Source organism: Heliconius melpomene, chromosome 1, assembly GCF_056956725.1.
Source record: "Heliconius melpomene rosina isolate 202511_hmr_F chromosome 1, ASM5695672v1, whole genome shotgun sequence".
Lineage (NCBI taxonomy): Eukaryota > Metazoa > Arthropoda > Insecta > Lepidoptera > Nymphalidae > Heliconius > Heliconius melpomene.
Window position 1 is genome coordinate 14,842,661 of NC_140389.1, and position 19,426 is coordinate 14,862,086.

Below are 19,426 nucleotides of genomic sequence, written 5' to 3' on the forward strand. Positions count from 1 at the left end.
TAATAACAACATTTTTTTTAGACATTTGTGATTCTATTGAATACCCTCTTCCGTAACAGACATGACTATAAGTGTGAATTAATGAAAAAAACAATATTTTCAATAAGCAAGTCCATATACTTAGGTATGTTCTGCATAAAAACTTACATTACAATTATATGTATAATGAATCTATTTTCAGCCACTGCATAGTGCATACTATTACTTTGTACTTTGTTCACAAGCAACTAAACTGTTCGAACAGAACTCGACTATAGCACATAAAAAAAATGAAATATTGCCAACATAAAAATAATTTTCATTTATTATTAACAAGTTAAAACTTATGTATATAAAATAAATTATAAAATAGATAAAGCGCGAGGCAGCAGTGTAAAATATCTGAATTCAAGACACTTAAAAGAATGACATTATTTATGCTATTTGACACAAGCAATTTTTGTTAAAAAATCGTTAAATTCTCTCATATAAACTAATCAATTAGACGTTAAATATTTAATTTCATCTTATTTTCCACAAACTGCCTCGCATCGGGCAATGATTACTTTCAGTAACTATTACCTTGTACCTAATACGTTAAAAATGGCTTTTTCTCACACAAAATATGGCTACCATTGCAACTGGTTCGCGAAGCACCGGGACATAAACAAAAATCGAGTTCCGTAATTTATACGTATAAATATATAAATGTAGGTTAGACAAAAAACAAACAAACATTATTGCGTTAATCACTATTTCGTACAACTTAATCTAATATTAAATTACAGTTAAAAAAAATCGCAATCCTAATCATATTGTAACAATAAATTTTTGACATATGTATAAAAAAGAAGTTGATAACGTAAAATTTATATTACATCATAAGGAGAATATCAATTGATTTTTATTGCATGCATTAAATTCAATATAAAAATTAACAATTAAATTCCTAAACAACATGGACGATACTTAATGTCGATCTATTGTTTTTAACAAAGATTGTGCACACAAGAACGAACGATTGAATGAAACTAAATAAAATGAACGAACGAAAAACTAACACGAACGATAGCTGCTGTATTAGAAAAAAATTCAAATGTGCACAATCTCTTGTACTGTACATAAGACAATTCACAGATTTCACAGTTATAATATAAAAAATGTTCATTCATTAGAATGAAATCAATAAATCTTATAAACTATAGAAATCAACGTATATATTACTATAACATACTAAACCTATATATGTTAATGCTTAGGGAATAAATGCTAGTGGTTTATGGGACGATGATTCACACAAATACGGACTACATTTACACTCTTGCGTCGTTTTTCCTTTTTATATAATAAAAAAATGAACACAATATCATTTGTTCTATATATTATTTTAGTGATAGGTAAGCAGAATGGACTCAAAAGCTATAATTATTAAAATTAGACCAATTAAATAACCAAAATTCAATTTAAAATAAAATGTGAATTTAATTTTAAAAATCAATCTACTTTCATCACTAATCAATCTGCTTTGCCCAATTTTGCCTTCAAATTACAATACAATTTTCACTTAAATATATTTAATTTTTTCACAATTATCGCCACTAATTACTATTTGCTTTAATAGAAAATACAGTTAAATTGATAACCTCCTTCTTGAAGTCGGTTAAAAAAAACTATTCCAATATGAAATGTTCATTATAACCCTCCCAAGTGTAGAATGTAGTTGCAATCCACAAATATGTACATAAAATGATTTAAAAAACATGCTATTTGACACACGATATGAACGGGACGGCTGATTTGTTAATCAAAACATTAATTGGCTAAAATGAATATGACGTGACCTGACTAATGGCATCCAGAGGTCTATGACCTTTTGACATATCGAAATGATATCTGACATTTATACTTTTTAAATACACTTCCAAGTTGAATGTGCCACAATTTCACTTTAAAATCCTTATGTTAAAACCATTAAATATATGGGTAATAGGTTCAAATACAGGATTTAAAACGAGAAATGGTGAATATGAGCATAAATAAAAAATAAGTTTACATCTAGCGATAGTGTACTACTATTCGTATTATACATATTGATAGACTAAATAACAAATGTCTATAAGGAGTCGCGTACAAATCATAATAATAATTAATTTAGAAATTAGATAGAAATTAAGATATAGTTATTTACATTACTTGATAGAATAGTATTTGAAATCATACGAGTTGCTGAACAATAAATGATGAAACTTTCACATCACTGCCTATCTCTTATTCGAAACAAAGTGTGCGTACCATATTTAATTTCGTGTTGCTTATTTAACTAATACTGAAAGCACCATCATATTTCACCCTAACTTATCCAATATTATGATATTGTGTAAAATTTTGAATTTTGACGTTTTTATACGCGGATTACACACAAGACTAAGATATTTTTCAGATTCACACTGTATCCCGGAGGTAGATTTAAACTTATTGTTAAGATACTCCGTTTCTCATGCCCCCCCCAATTTTCGAGATATTCAGTCTTGATACCAGAATAAGGAAATGAAAATAATTCAATCCTCCGATCGGGAATTGAACCCACCACCGTCGCGTGTAAAGTCAGACGAATTTATTTTGCTAAATAATAATGGCATATAATAATAAAAAAAGTTATTTTACAAGGAAACTAACAATTTAACATTAAAATAATATTTTAACATCATTTAATAAAATGTAATTCCTTAATTGGCAAAGTTCTAATATTCAGATATCAATTTCACTTCCGTAGAATCAAATTGTTATTTTAATACTTATAACTTAATCAATAAACCACAAAAAAGCTAGTTGATTGTAAGAAATTATTTTTTTACTCATTCTCTTATAGCCGTCATTATCAATAACTTGTTAATAATAAAAATAAAATGGTTATTATTATAAAAAACATGTCTTGTATGTAAAGCCTACTTATTCATTTTATGTAAAAATATATATTTATAATGGATTCATATACAATATGGGTAAAATCGGTCAACTTCTAAAAAACTAGATAATACTGAGAGTAAAATCATATATTGTGCTGACAATACTGTTTCACGAAAACGTGAACGCAAAACGCGAAATATATATAAAAAAATATTCAATTATGGTTTTGGGTTCAAATCCATCATTTACCGTGTGATATAGCAATTAAAAAGAACTGAACTAATATTTGATACAATCGGATATAACATAACATGGCGGCATTTGTCTTCCACTTAATAATAGCATGTCTATACAGTATAAATGGTAATATAATTTATTAATATTTATTTCCCTATTAAAAAAAATTAAAGCGACTGAAGCATTTTAATACTTAAGTACTTCTGGTTAAAGGGCGGTGAAACAATATGCCACCATGCTGGATTCCGATAAATACATTAAAAATAAAATACATAACAATGTTCACAATTAAATTTCTCATTTAAATAAAAAAAAAGTATGCATACATTATGATAATGTAAAATCACATCAATGCTTATGTGCACTTAAAAAAAATATAAAGCTGGTGTCACACTAGAAAAATATAAAATTCACACTTATTAATAGCAGCCCATCGCTTTGTCAAGATGTAAGTCGCTTATTAATAGTAATAAATACATTAGTTTTGATATGATAAAAAATGTAATAAAAAAAAAATCTGCTCAGTAGCTTCAAGACTTATTTACAACCACATATCCTACATTCTATACAATACAATCCAATAAATATTATATAAAATTCCATATAAATAGTTCATTAAGCATTCTTTAAAGGTAAAAAAAAACTTGTCAAAAATATTTACACGTACAAAAAATTAGTGTAACACTAGCTCCATACCGTGTACACACCTAAGTGCTATATGCCGCTATAATACTATGTACACGCGTCGTTACAATATGTACTGTGATTATACGTTAAAATGTTTACGATAAAAATATATATTTATACAATACATATTATCAGGACTGACATTACTTCCACGTAGACGACAGTCCATTTGCGAAATTCGTAATTACATTAAGTCTATTCATTATATATTATGTCTTAAGCGAAACCGAGTCGAACAATTCCCGTAAATGGCAACATCTGACTTACTCGTATTTTGATCCCAAGCACGATATAAAAAATTGAAATCGTTATTGAAAACGATGCGATTTTAATCGGCTAACAACAATATTAGAATCGAACACAAATAATCGTTTATTCTCAACAGCTAATCGATTACAATCGCACGCACAATTCAAATTTAGAAGAATTGAAAATAAAAACAAAAGAGGAAGCATAGCTCAAGGGGAAGTATGCACGGACCACTTACGCACTAGATACCTAAAATGTAAAATAGGTACAAACAACGTCCTTATCAACCACAAGGCAAAATTGGCACTTAATACGAAGTTCGCCCCCTTCTTGATCAACGTCTCGAGGAGAGTCAGCGACGGTACGGCGTGCACCACGCGCGTGTCGGGCAGGACGAGGACCTGCGGGACCAGCGGGACCGGCGGGACGAGCGGAACCAGTGGGTCGCGGGTGGGCACGCGCTCGTACCGCCAACGCCCACGCGTGGGCAGGACGAGGTCGATCGTTCGCTATGTGGGCGGGGAGTTCTGTGTGGGGTTGTACGGGTGGTTCGAGTTGCGCAACACTGTGTACACACTGTCGACTTTGCTTAATTTCTCGAAGAACGGTATCAAGTCTAAAAGTTCTGAATCTGTCATATCGTCGAACCATGACGCGACAGGTACCTGTAATTAATCGGAAAATATGTTAAAACATTTATTATAATTAATTGAATTAACATCTGGACATATTATATTTATTAATAAAAAAAAAATATCATAACACCTAAATAATGTACATTTGGATTGTTATATCTTTGACTTTAATATTTTAAAAATGTAAAATAAAACAATTATTCCTTGCCAATAAAATGCGAAATAAAAACCTCACAATAATAATAGTAATATACAAAAACTACAAACATAACACAATAGTCATCAAATATCATTATGCAAATAACTGTTGTTCAGCCTCTCAGACGCGAGCCAAGATTTGAGTGGTAAAACGTAAATTAAAAAAAATATTGTTAATTGCAATCCCAAGTATTTAATTACTTAAGGCAATGTTAATTATAATATAGAAATAATATTTATTATCCGGAGGAATGACTATATTTAAACTAAGTTCTTTACTCTGATCTGATAGACAAAGTGCGGTGTTCAGTTACGCCGTTAAAATTTTCAAATATATCATAATTCCAAAATGAAAGCTAATACAGTATCTCTATATTTTAAGAGTAGGGATACTCTTCCAAAATATTATTTGACTTCAGTTATCTATATATATAAAAGGACTTGTCCTCACTGACTGAGGTAAGACGCACGCACAGCCGTAACCGCTGATGGTAGAAACGTTAAATTTGGACAGATGTTTACTTTCGTAATCTGGACATCCACTAAGAAGGGATTTTGAAAAATTTTAACCCAAAAGGGGTGAAATAGGGGTTCAAAGTTTGTATGGAAAAAAAATTAAATCAGCACCGATTTTTATAAAATTTGAAATTTAGATTTTTAAAAGTATTTAATTGAACACGTGTTTCATCGTTTTCTAGAATTCTCCCCCTAAGGGTGCAAATAAGGGGTTGAAAGTTTGTATAGATTTTTTTTTAAATCGGCACCAATTTTTATAAAATTTGAAATTCAGACTCTTAAAAGTATTTAATTGAACACATGTTTCATGGTTTTCTAGAATTCTTCCCCTAAGGGTGCAAATAAGGGGTTGAAAGTTTGTATAGATTTTTTTTTAAATCGGCACCAATTTTTATAAAATTTGAAATTCCGACTCTTAAAAGTATTTAATTGAACACATGTTTCATGGTTTTCTAGAATTCTTCCCCTAAGAGTGCAAATAAGGGGTTGAAAGTTTGTACGGAAAAATCTTTAAAACGCCACCGATTATTATATTTTTTTTTATTTAGACTCTTAAAAATATTTAATTGAACATGTGTTTCATGATTTTCTAGAATTCACCCCCTAAGGTTGCAAATAAGGGGTTGAAAGTTTGTATGGAAAAATCTTTTAATCGCCACCGATTTTTATAAAATTTGAAATTTAGACTCTTAAAAATATTTCATTCAACACATGTTTCGTGGTTTATTAGAATTCATCCCTAATTACGCAAGCGAAGCTGCGCGCGTCCGCTAGTATTTAAATAAAAATCAAATATCTTTATCATTGATCATTATGTTAACATGGATTTTTTAAAATTAAAATTCAATGCTATACATCAATTTATGAATAATTTTATAAGTTTTATTTATGGAACTACTTTTTATAATTTACACATTTTTTGGCGACGTTGAGTTCTACTCCTCAACACGCAATGTCTCCAGAATTTGGCAGAAAGTGGAGAACGCAGTGTCTTAACTCTAGGTTCCCTCTGCCTACCCTGCTGTATGCGGCATACAAAGTGAAGCTGATAAAAAAAACTACTTTTTATTTTATATTGTTCATGTCCACAAAGACATAGACACTAACTTAAAGTCTCAATTTAATGTAATTATTAGTTTTATTATTATTAATTAAAATTTTCCATTCACACAGAATACTATTACTACTAAATCCATACAAACTAAACACTATAAACCACTCGACTGATACTCACAGCGTTATCAGGGTGGAATATGTAAGAGGCGGGGGAGTTATCAACGATAACAACACGGCGCAGGTCGCGCCCGAGACTGTTCAGGTCCTTCACGTAGTTGCCGCGGTGGAACACGCAGCTGTCGCGGAACAACCGCGCCCGGAACACACCCCATCTGGATTTTAGAAAAGAGTTTTTAATTTTTATTAATCATATTTTTTATAAATACACCCATACTCCAGAATTCGGCGGAAAGTGGGAAACGGAGTATCTTAACACTAGTTTCTCAGGTTCCCTCTGCCTACCTTGTTACGTGCTGGACATAGCGAGAAGCTTTAAAGTAATATTTCGGATTACACAAAGAAAATCAAGAAATTCAATGGCGAAATCCCACAACTTGGCTTCGACAGTCATTTTAAAAGCCAAGGAAATGAAAACTATGAATTCAATAAATTAAAGTTTAAAAAAATGATGATAACAATTTCTACTATGTAAAAACAATCTAAGACTTTGACAAGGGTAAATCTGTAAGTCTGTTTGTTGTTATGTCAAAAGAATTAAGCAGGCTTAGCCTATAATTGATAAAAAATATCATCAATAACAAATACTTAACGTCAACTTGACTTTGACCTTGTTATTGCTGTATAGTCTTTATAAATATATAGATAGATTTAGAATATAAAAATTAAAAGTAATTTATGGTCAAATTACGTTAAAAAATAATTAACTCAAAATTTTAATTATAAATGAATACGGTGTTTTCTACATGTTTAAACCGAAATTAATAATACCATCATAAAAAAAAGTTTAAATACAAAATTATCACTAAAATAAAAATATAAAAGTGACGGGAAAATTTTCATCGTCTAAAAGAGCATCGATATTTTCAAATCTTGTTTTAAAGCCAAGTAAACTGTACTATCACACGCAGATAACGCTAAACCAAGTTAATCTGACATCCTGTTAACACATTGTTCAATGCCATTAAAAATAAAACTAAAAAAACAAACGTCTGTGGCTGTAGAATTAAAAAAAAAACAATTATCGCCTTCAATTTGAACAATTAGATTCACGAATTCTTATAAAAGTATAAACTGTGAACTTCAGGAATGTCCAAAGGCATTTAGATTCCAATACTTATTTATTGAACCATTAGTTCTCACAACCCTTCACAAGAGGCCCGCATACTATGGATAAATACAGCGTACAAAAGGCACTTCACGCCTCTCTTCGACCTTTTAGTCTCGAGTGTTTCATTTGTTGCTCTTTTTATGCAATTTCTATTTTAGATATTTCTTAGGGCCCGCTTTGGTTAACGTGACTGAATAACGGTAACTTTTTTGTTTAACAAGCAATAAAATGCTAAGTAAAAAATAACTAAGTTTTTTGATGTAATTTTTTATAATCAATTAAGCTTGTAATGATGGCTATTGAAATATGCCATGGGACTGTTTTTATAAGGCATAGTAGTTAGTATTTTTTCCTTTCTAACTTATATGAGAATGTACATTAAAAATCCCCCAGTATATTTTGTAGACTAATACCATAAAAATTCCGTACATATTTTCCGTACATATGTATCTAGGTGCATTACCAATAAGCTAAGAATTTAAACAATGATTTGTCATTTTTACCTGTTGCTGATTGTTTCTAAGTACCTATCAAGAAAATAGCAAAACGGCAATACTGAGACATTTCTTAGATACTTCTAGAATTCATTTCCAATAAGAAATATTTGTTTAAATATTTATCATTTCTTTTACAAACGTCAAAATATATAGATTTACTGGATTTATCTTAGAAAGGACATTGACATACATATGAATCGTCCACGTTCAACTTAAAACATTACACTCACCTTATCTAAATGTAATAATCAGTGTAATCTCAACACAAATATGGGAAAACACCTAACGGAACAAGTGTGTTGAAGATATATTTATGCTGCAGTCGATACAAACGTAGATATAATAAAACAATATTTAATCTCTTAGCTATCAGACAATTCAAGCAGATTCCGAATCATTATAATCGAATCCACACCAACCTGTCTAACAGATCGGCCACAGGGTCCGCGTACTTCGCCAGCGAGGCCGTGAACAGCACGCACTCGTACAACTCTCCGCAGCGCCGCAGGAACTCGTCGACGTGCGGCCGCTTCAGCACGTACACTTGGTGCACCGCGCCGTCTATCTCCACGGGCACTACGAAATCCGCATTGTTGATTGGCTGTAATAGAAGAATGGAATGTTATATCTTTGTATATATATGCTGGTAAATGTACAAATACCAATATTTTATTTTAAGACACTATACAAGAGAATGAAATGTTACATCAAAATATAAGTGTACATAAAACATTAAAAACAAAAACATGCTTTTTAAAACATTAAGTAATATCATAACATTTTTAATTTTATTGCTGTATTCTGCACAAAATGGGGTATGCAGAGTCAACCTGGGAACCTAGTGTTAAAACACTCCGTTCCATTAAGACATTCCCGTTTCCCATTTTCCGCAGGAACTCAACGTCGCGCGTTACCAGACCGAAAATATTAAATATTTAATTTCCTCGAGTGGGGATCTAGGACAGGCCTCATATCATAATACGTTTTAATTCGAAGGTATGCGCACCATAAGCGAGTGATTCAATGTAGTGGGAATATCCAAGAAGTTAGTCATTAACTTTGTGAATTCAGAGCTAAACTGATATATTGACCTAATTGAATTATTTCTATAGAAATGTATATTATATTATGAATAAAATGGGGGCATCATGAAATCGCAACTCATTTTCTTTTATGGTCAATAAGATTAATCCCTAAAAAAAGAAATCCAAATTAAAACCTAGGATATTTTAAGAAAGTGGAGAGTGAATCGTGTCAACATTTAACTAGTACAGTACAAAGCTAAATTTCCTATATGTATATGGTAATTCAATATTAGTCATGAGTCTGACTCATCAAGAATTTTGTCTAGACTAGAATACGCATACGTCTTTGTCCATATCATAAGTAAAAAGTGGAGCCTTTAATCTTTATTATAACTGCTGGAACAATACCTCTTAATCTTTTAACAGAGTTGGAATTTGATATAAAAAATGATTGTTCCTGCATTATAAATGTATATATCTCAAGTATAAATCTCGTATAAACCGCTTGTATGACCCCGTATAACGCGTTATGTACAAATGATCACGTTTAACTTTTTACTATTTGACTTAGGTTTTGTTTTTTTTTTTTTTGATGGCGAATATTGAATAATTAATGTTTTTACACTTCAAAAACAAGGAACTTAAATTATTTTAAAATCAAATGTTTACAATTTAATTTACTTTAATTTTAAAACGACACATTTGAATTAATGTGCAAAGATACACGAATTAATCATGATCTGTACAAATAATTATAAATTACACAGTAAAGAAATTTAACACATGGAACCCCCGCGTTGTATAGGGGAATACCCGAATATAAAACTTTTAAAATCGCCTTATATGAAAATGCGTTATAAGAGTACCTACCGTGTTATAACTGGCATTATTGTATTATTATCATTTAACTAGCTATTCAATCTGACATCCTAATTTCTACAGTCAAAATAGAAACGTATGCAATAAGAACAATAATAAAATTATCAAATTTATTTCTGGCAACACCTAGGAAATCTGTACGAACAGTTGGATCATATCATGATATCTAGATGTTTATAATTTTAAGTAACTATAGCTCACGTTATTTTTAGTTGGCATGTCAGAAACAATAGTTTTATATATACGACACTCGTGTAAGGTACAGTGTCAATCTTAGCATTTCTCGGCACGTCTTACACCTTTGTTTTAAAAGGAAAACAATGATTGTGTGACATAAATACGTATCCTCTTTCTATGAGGCCTAATGGCTGTTGTCAATTTGGCATGATTCATTAACTAGATTCCTTGCTTTTCAATGTATAGGATAGACAGATCAGGATAGACTATCGCAGTCTTGTATCGTCGTGAATTTTACGCATTTTTAAATAAGAGAACTCATTGTTCATAAATCATTGCGTTCTTATATTATAAAATTAATTTTGAACTATATCGCGGTTTCGCCCAACGATGCACTTTACATAATCAATTATTTTTAAATATTTCCGTACCCTAATATTTTTTATGGGAAAGGACAAGGCAAACGACCGTTCTGGTCACCTGATGGTAAGTGATCATCGCCGCCCACAACCCCGTGCAACACCAGAGCGGCTACAGGTGCGTTGCCGGTCTTTAAGATGGAGATAGACGCGGTAATTAAGAGTAAGGAAAACATTAAAAAGCTATTAATATATTAAACATATATCAGCCAAACGAATTCGATCTTACAAATCAATTAATCAATTACATTCCAATTGTAAACAAATTATATATAATCTTATAAGTAATCACAAACAACGATTACATATAACAATAAATCCATCCATTATTTTCAACGGAAAACTCTTTAACACTATAATAAAGTGGTACTATTAAGATTGACAGATGAATAAATAGTATCTGCTATGTGGCAGATGGCGTAGATTATTGCGCCCAAATAAATCCAAGGTCGGAACCTTGACATGGAAGAAGCTAACTAATAGTACAACATAGACGTACGATCATGTATAAACTTCGTAGTAAGATTATTTTGCTTTTAAGCAGAGAGAACCCATTGTTAATATACGTGTTTTCCGAACAAATTTCTAAATATGTCGTTTCGAGTTAAAAGGCGGAACTTAACGTTGCGTTTGGCGAAGACAATGTGAATATAGCCAGTCGCTTGATCAAGAAAGAAGCCACAACCATCGCGTCAGATACAACAACACTGCGCCATAATGGGTTTATTAACTACACATTTGATATCGGCAACCGCATAACCAAAATTATTTTGACAAAGAGGACGAGGATAATAACCTTGGAATTATCAACTAAATATGTGTCCATTACCAGTGAACAAACAATGGCCACTCATCACCTAAGGATGAATTTCAACTTAATTCCTCGTAATCTATCCGTATTATTAAGCGTGCTTAATAAGGTTATAAGGTCAAGTTAAGTTAGTACGAAATGAAAATTAAACATAATAATATTATTTTTGAGTTCATTTTCATATATCGTAACCTCATACTGCTCATAATGCGTTAGACTTAGGCAGTTTCACAAGAGACGCGTTTGTATGCTTAACGCTGCCCAAAATGGTGTTAGAGACGACAATGACACGGTATGACATTTAAACTTATACTTCGCAATTTGTTTAAGATTACCTATAATAAAGATTGTATCAAGTTCTATATCTATTTTAATCAATTTCTATGTTTATATTGCAATTAGATGGATCTGCAAACTTACTATCATCTCATTTTCTTTATATAATATGCACCTGTGTAAGGAAACAGTTGTTTCACACTTTCACTTCAGCAATATTTTAAATATTGAAGGAATGTGGAATAGAAAGAAAGTCTTTTATTGACTTTGACATATTAGGAAGATAAAACGCACAAATAAGTCATTGAAGCAGCAAATAAACAATATATGTACTTAAATAATGTTATTTTATGTAAAAACTTATATCTAATATAGATATGAAAAGGCAATATAAATCAATATTATTTCCATATCTTAAGTAGGAAATCCTATAGGATTCTTACAAAAGCTGGAACCCTGGCCTTACAACATGTTTATAAAACGTATAAAAATAAGCATTGCATATATCGATACAATGTGGGCAACAAAGATTATAAAATCCGCGTACACGCCTAGTAACCGTTTTAACTACGACGCATATTTTTAGACACCTTTTCTCATGTCGATACTGGCGGCGGCTAATTGCGAAATGGAATTGATCGCTTCTGTGGCAGGTATTTTTAACACGAGGTGGGTGAAAAGGAAGGTGGTACATTATAAGGTAGGTGGTAAAGGCTTATAGGAAAACGTTTATTTATATATGTGAAACTGTCAATCACTGAATAAACTTAGATTATAAATTTGTATGGAGATAAACTCAAAAGATTTTCGAAGCTGGTCTGAAATCTTAATTCAAGTCTCGTCCTTTGTATTCTTTATAAGATATCAAAGATATTATCTACCTCATAAAAGAACAGGCACTATAAAAGGGCTATTTTTATTCAGTTGCCTTGTTATATGTTTTACCCAGCATATATCAGTGTAGGTAGTACCAGTAGGCAGTGAGAACTTAGCCCGTAATTATAAATCGCTCTCAAGTTTGAGATCGATCTTGAGCTGCCGTTTTGATTCTTAGATATGTAATTTATGAGAATGAAATGGCATCTGAAGCTCGATGTCAAATTTGACGATTGTTGTGTGAATTTGACGATGAGCGAGCGATTTATAAATACTGACAATAGTACCAAGATACTACGATCTTCCTTTCTGCCAGAATTCGAAACTATGCGCCTTGAGTGCTTTAACTTTTTTACTATTAGTAGACAGAGGGAACATAGGAACCTAGTTTTTAGATAATCCGTCACCATTACGACACTTCCACACTCCGCCGAATTATGGAAGCATTATATGTTGAGTGGCGGAATTCAACGTCGCGCTTAGCCTCACTACCAGAGCGATTCAATGAAGGTATCTATTAAATATTTAATTTCCTCGAACGGGAATCGAACTCACAAGAACTCGTAAGAAGTATACACATTTGAAACGTTCAATGCAGCAATTTGTAAGCTCGGTACAAGAAAGTTTAGCGCTTTCGTTTATTAATTAATTAAGGTTAATAACTGCGTCCTCACTTGATGAGCCACATACATAACTTGGATCAGGAACGAGCAACTACTACAAGTAGATACTTACTCGTGCAGAAAACTCTATGATATAGAGATATTTAACCAGATGAAATAGGTAATTTTAACATATTTCGAGTCATTGGTGACATATTGAAAAATATACAGATTAAAATATAAATAAATAGATAAAATATTTCGTCAATACTTTTGTAAAGTAATACGCTACCTAATAAATATAAAAGCTACGGTTGTTTTTATTATTATTTTTTGAAAATTTATAATGAATGTAAAAAATAATTAATTATCAAAAATCATAAAACGTTAGTATTTACTATCGTAATATGATTTCAAGGAAGTTTTCATAACATCCATCACGAGTCCGATCTGCGATACTCCAATTTGAAACTCACCCGATCCATTAACGTCAGTTAAACAATTACCTAACTGAACTAAAAGTTAGAACCATGAGCAATAGGAATAAAGGGTGGGTCGTGCCTACCCCAGAATGATCTTGTGCCCACCTCAGAAATTTTACTAACAAAAAATTTATGACAATTTTTAAAAAGATCCCGTTACACGAATAGATCGCTTTAATGCCAGAGTCCAGACCCTTGAAAAATATCTCTAGATACGTCCATGGTTCCTATTCTACAACACTTTACTTTTAACACACAAAATTTAAGACACGCAAATAAACACACCGGTACAAAAAACAATATTGATAGGGGGAATTAACGCCTCGTACTGTAGATGAGTGCTAACAATTTCGACTAATCCACCTTGGCGTAGCGGACGTATCATTAGATTTGAAAGGAAAGAAGGGCGAGACATTTAACATGTATTTGTGTACGTTTGGGATAATTAAGTTAACAGTTAATAACCAGCAAGCAATATTTTTCTGATAACAATTCAAAATGTTATTAAAATATATTCAATTTACAGCTACAATACTTATAAGAATTGTTTCAATGAATTTTAACATAAATGAATACTGTTAAACTTACATAATAAATAATAATACGATACAATCTATTTTTAAAATATCGGGGGTCAGCGCACACCCCTTTTGCGGCTAACAGCACGTTTGACATAGTTAAAAGTATACCAACGCCACTTTGTTATTGTATTATCTTTCCTACATTAAGATTTAAAACTCCTTTTGTACAATTTTGAGATTTGTCTGTTATTTATAACTTTTATACAGGAATATACTTTTATTAAATTAGTGAATCAATTTTACATCTTTAAATATAAATTAGTATAAAAAAAAGATACATTTAAAAATATAAAAAAACCACTCTTCCGAGGGCGGGACAAGGGCCCCAGCCATCGGTGGCTAGGGCTCCAGAGAGAGGAACCGCCGCACAATACGCGCCGTCTCAAGTAATACTGCCTTCTGTATCCGGTTCTTGATAACTTTATTATTATTATTCAGCTTCTCGCTGTATTTAGCACACGGCAAGGAAAAACAAGGGTACCTGGGAATCTAATGTTAAGACACACCGTTCCGCACTTTCCGCCGAATTCTTGAGGCATTGCGTGTTGAGTGACGGAACTAATCACCCCGCTTTACCAGAGCAAAGATATGAAAATATTACATATTTCATTTTCTCGAGTAGGAATTGAACCCATAATCTATTGCGTTTCCTCTGCCCGTTCAATTGTCGCCACATTTGAATTTGATTGTATTAGTTACTAACTAGTGCAATTTTAGTTTAAAAAAAATTATATACAAATTCAAAAAAATATATACATTTTTATTATATAACTCACTTTACAAAATCACTTGAACAAACGCACAGAGGTACAGAAATCATCGTACGCATGTACGAGTCCTACTTAACCAATTTTGATAGCGTTATAAAGGAAGTGAACTGAAGCGGAAACAATTATAATATTTATATAATTTTAAACGCACATACTTGCGAACTTGTTAAGAGCGACGTACTTTCGTGTTACAATTGCGGGATTTTTGAATAAAAAAATAAAAAAAAACGCTATAATATTTGTATAGATATAGAATATTTGTTTAATTTTACGCTATGTCCCTCATATAACAGGGTAGGCAAAGGGAACCTGGGAACCTAGTGTTAAGACACTCCATTTGCCACTTTCCGCCGAATGCTGGGTTTGTGTGTTGAGTGGTGGAACTCAACGCCGCGCTTTGTTTTACCAGAGCGAGGAAATAAGAAATATTAAATATTTCATTTTCCTAGTGGGAATCGAACCCAAAACTCATTTATAGTCAAAACGCATTTATAGTCCTCTGCACTACGACAACCTCAAATACAAAATTCCTATTAACCAAGATATAATTATAAAATTAATTGGCACAAAATTAAATTAACATATATGTAAAACAGCTTTTGCATAATATCGCCATTCATGACTAAGTACATATTAAAAATATTTCAACATTTCGTATAACAAGGGAAAATATTAACATTTTAGATGAAAATACAAAGTTGACCCAAATTGAAAAATACTAGAAATACAATGGCCTCAATACAATGCATCTGCATTGGAACGCTATTTAATAGGTTAAGATTTTTTTTGGCGAAGAAAGACTGAACAGTAATTACTAATTATTATTTTTTTAGCAGCTTTCCACCTTTTGCAAAGTAGAGCAGACTAAGGAAACCTAACAAACCTTAATAATTTCTAATATTAATAATTTTCAAATTTGGCGGATAATGAAAAAAAAATGTTCTAATTTAGAAAAAAAAACGGAAATTATGTTTCTGCCACAGACAGAACTTCACAAGATAGAAAAAGATAAAAAAATACTAAACACTAGGTGTTATTAGCGAATTTGTATTTAATTACCTCCCATTCACAGGTTAATTATACGGTACAAAAACTAGCAACACTAACATACAATTTATTCTAAGCTAGATCGTAAATATCTCGATATAGATATAATAAGCACGTTTTAAATCAAAATGAAATATAAATAGGAATATTTTTCCAGATCAATTCCATGAACTACTGATATTAAACGTATTCTCAATAGAGAATTAATCTTGTGAAAGCAGAGACGGCTCTTTTATTTGCTATTTGTCCCGTTACCCAAGAGACCCTTTATATTTCGGCATGCTCTAATTCCTTTATAGAAATGGAAAAAACAAGTCGAATCACGAGAGAACAATAGTATCGAGTTCTGCGAAGTAAATTTAGACACGATAGCGTGTTAACGGGAAATGCGTAAGTATTACGCACGTAGGTGATGCCAGTTCAAATTCGATTTGAAGGTAATGTTAATTATGTTAAAAATGTCGGTGTATATTATGGCAAACGTTTATTAAAAAATTAGCAGATAATAAGAAAAGTATACTAGTTAAACCAGTACATATATATATTTAATAATTATTATTAATATTAATTTACTTAATAAATTAAATACAAAAATATATTATAAAAAATAATTAAAAAAATGTTTGCAATTGTTCATAGTTCAAACGTCTTTCGTGACATGTTTATATTTCTATCTATGTTGTGTGAAATATAAGGGACTTATAATAAGGGACTTCCCCATCTAAGTGGCCAATGTTAGTGTTGTTGTTCTTTTATCTATTCCCACCAATGCTAGTGTGATGTAAGCTATGTTAAGTATATGAAATCTCCAAATAGGCATACTTTGGAAAACAAACAAAAATATGATCCTAGTTTCATTTTTTGTTCCCACCTAATGTGAGACTCATAAATTGAAATAATATTTATAATATTGAATTAAAAACTGCTAAAAATAAAATGTAATAAAAAAATATCTTGTTATTAAATAATAAAAAAAGAATAAATGTAATAAGTGATACTTAATAAACTGACTACATATAATAGAAAGGACAGGTTTGTGTATTATTTTAATATAAACATACATAAAGTAAATATTGTTGGTTGTTTAATGATTATGTTATCAGTTATCAGTATATTCAAATAATAATCAAGATATATATTGAGATTTATAATGGAGTTTCAACTTCATGCTTTATCCCTCCAATAGCAAATTTTGCAAAAAGAAGATTATCAAGACACTCCATTCTATACAATTGGCCATTTGATTTGGCGGAACTCAACACTGTGCTTTGTCTAGCCAGAGTAGGGAAAATAATATAATTAATTCTCAATCACATTCAATTATTTAACTATGCCACATTTTATGGTGATAAAATTTACCTATATTTAGATATCAATAATGTTGTAATATTTGTAACTTCCGATTTACAATAACAAAAATCAGAATATATATGAAGAACTTCAAGGTTTTCTTATATGGACAAAGATAAACATTACTTATCATTATATCAGTATAACAAAAATTGTTGTCAGCAATAAAACTGACCAAGTGCAAGTCAGACTTACATACAGTATTCTGAGCATTTTATCAAAATTTAAAAATTAATCTATACATATACTATGTATAAATAAACGTAATAAAAGCCATAGCCTAAATAATTGGATATCCAAAATAAAAAAGCTATCCCTTACCATATCCCTATATGATGTAAGTTTTAGATCATATTGGATATGAGCAGTCTAAATGAGACTTTTTATCAAATATTTTTGAGTATGCCTCAGTAAGGGACGTTATGAACATTAAATTTTCTAAGAAGAATTTTCTTATTCAACATTTAATTATCTAGATTAAATTTGACTTTTAAAATTTATTTATTCTTAAGAATTAAAATGTATGATCTAAAATAATAACAATTTCATATAATGCTTGCATTTTTAAATGAAAATGAGAGTATAAATGCTACTAAAACAAATGAATATTACAACTTGTGAGTCATTACAGATTTAATAGTATTAAAGACAATGCATTTGACCAATTAACAGTACTTAATATACCAATTGTATGTAATCATCATATATGGTTGTATATGTATGTGTCTACATCAAGGATTAACAAGAATTTTTAAGAAAATGTATGAAATCAAATATGTTTACTAAGGTTTTTGCATTATATTAATGATAAAGGTTAAATGATTAGTAAATATTAACTTGTAATGACTGAAAATGATAAATTAAAATCTTGTTTGCTTCCAATAATTGATTTACTTAATAATTTGTATAAACTTATTAATTCTTAAAAAAGACTTACCTTAAATGAGCTGTGTACCAATGTTTCATCGAGGTCTATAACCATACATTTTTTATGCATATCCTGGTGTCTTACAGGTGGTAATAATGGTCTTGGTGTATGGTCTGACATGACAAGGAGCGGGGGCGAAGCCCTGCCGTCGATACTGTTTGTGCCATTGCCACCAGGGGGACCCTTGCCACGCCCGCCCCGCCAACAACATAATAAGGATCGTAAAAAGCCTCCACTGCCGCTAGATTTTTTACTTCCCAGAGGGGTGGAGCCCGACACAGGTGTCCCATCTCCATCAATATGCTGTCCGCCAGGGGTCGGTCCTGGAAGGAACATTGAACATAAGCACAAATCACTCCTAATCACAAGGAACTCCTTATGTTTTCTACAGGTTCCATATTAGAACACGCTTTCAAGGTTGTTTGCAAGAATGTTATCGCAGCAACACGTTTCAATTGTTTACCTCAGTTTTGTTCTCACGGTAAACACTAATCAAGGAGAAGTCGCTTAACAATCCGCTTGTAGGGAATTGGTCACGATCAGCAAATATAGGACTCTCGAGAGAAGGTAACATTATACGCTCTAATTTGATGGAAGTGGGTAACAGGTGTATCTGAGTTTAGCTTTACCTCTATCGGATCCATAGTTGTTTAATTGTTCGTCATCCCGTGACACTTGAGTTATAATGGACGATGCGTCCATTTAAACATTTGTTTTGAGCCCTTAAATAAATGGCAACGACGTTTATGTTAAATTTTAACACCATAAAACTATTTTTTATCTCCCTTCTATTTTACAAAATGGCAGGCTGCCTCTGGGCAAATACCAACTTTGAGCGCCGCCAACATAATATTTACATTGTTCTGTGTCTCTTTCTAATAACTTTAGTAGTGAGATATAAAAAGAGATGACGATATCTACTACTTGCTCTTAAGTTACTAGCATTGTCAACAG

At 31.4% G+C, this 19,426-nt stretch overlaps 1 protein-coding gene across 1 annotated transcript; it reads right to left on the reverse strand.

Annotated features, from left to right (window-relative positions):
* Positions 1-96: 96 nt before the first annotated feature.
* hzg (CTD small phosphatase herzog) lies at positions 97-19,311 on the reverse strand. Its single transcript, XM_085190695.1, has 5 exons — positions 19,102-19,311; positions 18,482-18,795; positions 8,669-8,850; positions 6,643-6,796; positions 97-4,724 (listed from the first exon to the last, which is right to left on the reverse strand). The coding sequence occupies exons 1-5, from the start codon at positions 19,172-19,174 to the stop codon at positions 4,569-4,571; spliced, it is 879 nt and encodes a 292-aa protein (XP_085046821.1). The 5' UTR covers positions 19,175-19,311; the 3' UTR covers positions 97-4,568.
* Positions 19,312-19,426: the final 115 nt, after the last annotated feature.

What these genes read in the sequence shown, in the direction of transcription:
- hzg (XM_085190695.1), bottom strand. Translation starts at nt 19,174, where the DNA reads ATGGACGCATCGTCCATTATAACTCAAGTGTCACGGGATGACGAACAA. An exon ending in CAACTATGGATCCGATAGAG is followed by an intron (nt 18,796 to 19,101) that starts GTAAAGCTAAAC and finishes TGTTCCTTCCAG; the next exon opens with GACCGACCCCTGGCGGACAG. An exon ending in GTGGCCGATCTGTTAGACAG is followed by an intron (nt 6,797 to 8,668) that starts GTTGGTGTGGAT and finishes TCTAAAATCCAG; the next exon opens with ATGGGGTGTGTTCCGGGCGC.